The sequence below is a fragment of the Chaetura pelagica genome, unplaced genomic scaffold (genome assembly GCF_000747805.2).
Source record: "Chaetura pelagica isolate M959 unplaced genomic scaffold, ChaPel_1.0 scaffold233, whole genome shotgun sequence".
In the NCBI taxonomy this organism is placed as follows: domain Eukaryota; kingdom Metazoa; phylum Chordata; class Aves; order Apodiformes; family Apodidae; genus Chaetura; species Chaetura pelagica.
In genome coordinates, this window is record NW_009952708.1 from 371,064 (window position 1) to 373,402 (window position 2,339).

At 64.5% G+C, this 2,339-nt stretch overlaps 1 protein-coding gene across 1 annotated transcript in view; it reads right to left on the reverse strand.

The window, feature by feature from the left end:
• SEMA4B (sema domain, immunoglobulin domain (Ig), transmembrane domain (TM) and short cytoplasmic domain, (semaphorin) 4B) overlaps positions 1-2,339 on the reverse strand; it is a gene marked incomplete at its 5' end in the record, with an annotated part of 4,111 nt that overhangs the window by 1,137 nt on the left and 635 nt on the right. The window contains 9 exon segments of the mRNA XM_009994299.1: positions 9-47; positions 191-306; positions 393-603; positions 722-872; positions 958-1,139; positions 1,605-1,762; positions 1,866-1,982; positions 2,116-2,227; positions 2,315-2,339. Of these exon segments, the coding sequence (XP_009992601.1) occupies positions 9-47; positions 191-306; positions 393-603; positions 722-872; positions 958-1,139; positions 1,605-1,762; positions 1,866-1,982; positions 2,116-2,227; positions 2,315-2,339 (1,111 nt within the window).

A 2,339-nucleotide genomic window follows, 5' to 3' on the forward strand; every position in this document is an offset into this window, starting at 1 on the left:
AAGGGCACCTGAGCCACCGCCGTGTAGGTGGCTGCATAGACCAGACCCTGCAGGAGAGGACATGGGCATCAGCGGGCAGCCTCAGCAGGGGTGTTGGCTTCTGCATCCTGCCTGCCCACCAGCAGGACCTGCCCCTTGGGGGCTGAGCCCACAGCATCCCCTCCCCAGCATGCCCATGTTGGGCTCCTACCTTGTCCTGGTCTAGCAGCAGGTGGAGAATGGGCTGGCCAGCGGGGAAGAGGCGGATCTCCTCAATGATGTGCACACCATGGTCCACACGCACAGCCTTGTGCAACCGGCCGTCATCTGCAAACACAAGGATGATGCTGAGCCGGGCTGGGGCAGGCAGTGTGCCAGCACCCACATCCAGCACCCACGCCCCCAGCACCCACCCGTGCCCAGGAAGAGGACGTCGTAGGTGCCGTGGAGGCCCTGGGTGCGGTGGACGCCGATCTGCTGGTAGCGCAGGTGGCTCTGCAGCAGCAGTGGCTGGCTGCGCTCCGGGTTGTCCATCAGGAAGTGGTCCTTGATGAAGTTCAGCACCCGGTCTGGCATCTGCAGGGACGAGTTGATCTTCAAGTGCCGCGTGTGGCTGGGGATGCACTAGGGAGAGAGGAGAGGGCTGGGCACGGGGCACCAGGTGGGCAAGTGGTGGCCAGTGGCCCCCAGGAGCAGGAGACAGGAAGGGCTGTCTCTCGTCCTGCAGCTGGGAGGGACGTACCGTGCCTGGGCGGGGCTCCGGCACGGGGCCGGTGTCCGTGTACCACTGCTGCGTCTCGCGGTTCACCTCCTTGTAGAGCCCGGAGAAGGCTCGCTGCACGCTGCGCATGGGGAAGGCGCAGACAGCCGAGCTGCCCAGGCCGCCCTTGTTCCTGTCAGAGGAGAGACAAAGCCCATGGCAGGGGCTGCCAAGCCCTCTGTGCCCCCCGAGGACCCCAGACCCTGCCCTCCACTCACCACTGCGAGGTGAAGACCCCATAGAAGAGGGTCTCCCTCCAGTGCAGCTGCCCTGGGGTGAGTACGAAGACATCCTGCAGCACGTTGAAGGGGAAGCCGTCCTCGGGGTGGGAGCAGAGCAGCTGTGCCTTTAGGAAGGTGGTCCAGCGCCGCTGCAGCACACGCTCCCCACCCTGGTCCCCCTGTAGACCACAGAGTGTCAGGGCATGATTCCACAGCCATGGGGAGCCCTCTGGGGACAGGAGGGCCAGCAAGGGTCTGTCTGTCTGTGCAGCAGTGCCAAGACCCCAGTGGAGCAGTCCCAGTGTCAGGGAAGCACAAGTGATGGATGTCCAGGAAAGGCAAATGGGACACAAAAAGAAGATGGGGCTGGTGTCCCCTGTGGTTGAGGGGCAGAAGAGATGGGGAGGGGTCGCTGCCACCAGAGGGGCCAGTGGGAGCAGTGGGCTTGAGCTGCAGCCCTAAGCTGAGCACTCTGGAGCCATAACTGCCTCAGTGGGGCCTCCCATGAGTGTTGGTCCCCTCCTGGGGTGCCCAGGAACTGGGTACAGGGACGTGCAGGGTGGTCCAACATCCCCCCTGCCCCAGTGGCAAGTGATGGCCTGGGCACAGCTCTCCCGCACAGCCCCCCACTGCCCCACACCCACCTTGCAGACACGAGCGATGCGGGATACGATGGTGTTCTCAAAATAGTCAAACTCCTTGCCGGTCTCGCTGAAGAAGAAGTAGACCTTGTCGTCATCGCCCTCAGGGTTGCCAGTGGGCAAGCTCTCCCGCAGGTAGGCTGAGCCCACGAAGACAGGGTCTGGGGACACAGGGACCCTCAGCACAGCCCCACCACCAGGGCTGGCCACATCCCCATGGAGTATGGAGACCCTGGCCAGCTGTGCCAGCCCCAGACCCCTCACCCTGCAGCCAGCTGAGGGAGTTCTCGGTCTTGAGGGCGATGCGGCTCTCCTGGCTGCGGGAGATGGTGGGCTCATTGCCCTGGAAGTTGCTGACGGTCCCGGCGTACAGCTCACCGTCTGCCAAAGAGATGCTCCCGCTGGGACCGGCACACACACGGCACACGCTGGGCTCCGTTTGGCATGGCCCCAGCTCAGCCTGGCTGAGCAGCCAGTGCTGCACCGGGCAGGGGTCCAGAGCAGGGGTCCTTACCGACCATGACGGCCGTGGACCGGTACTCAGGGTCAAAGGGGCAACGACCCTTCCCATCTTCCAGCAGCACCTTCCCTGACCCATCCCGCTCCAGGCTGAAGCGCTGCACATTCTGCAACGGGACCAGGATGTGAGCTGGCAGCCCCCCAGTACCAGGGACCCCCCCAAGGGGGACCCCAGTCCCACTCCCCATGCTCACAATGTAGGTGCAGGCGGGGGTGGAA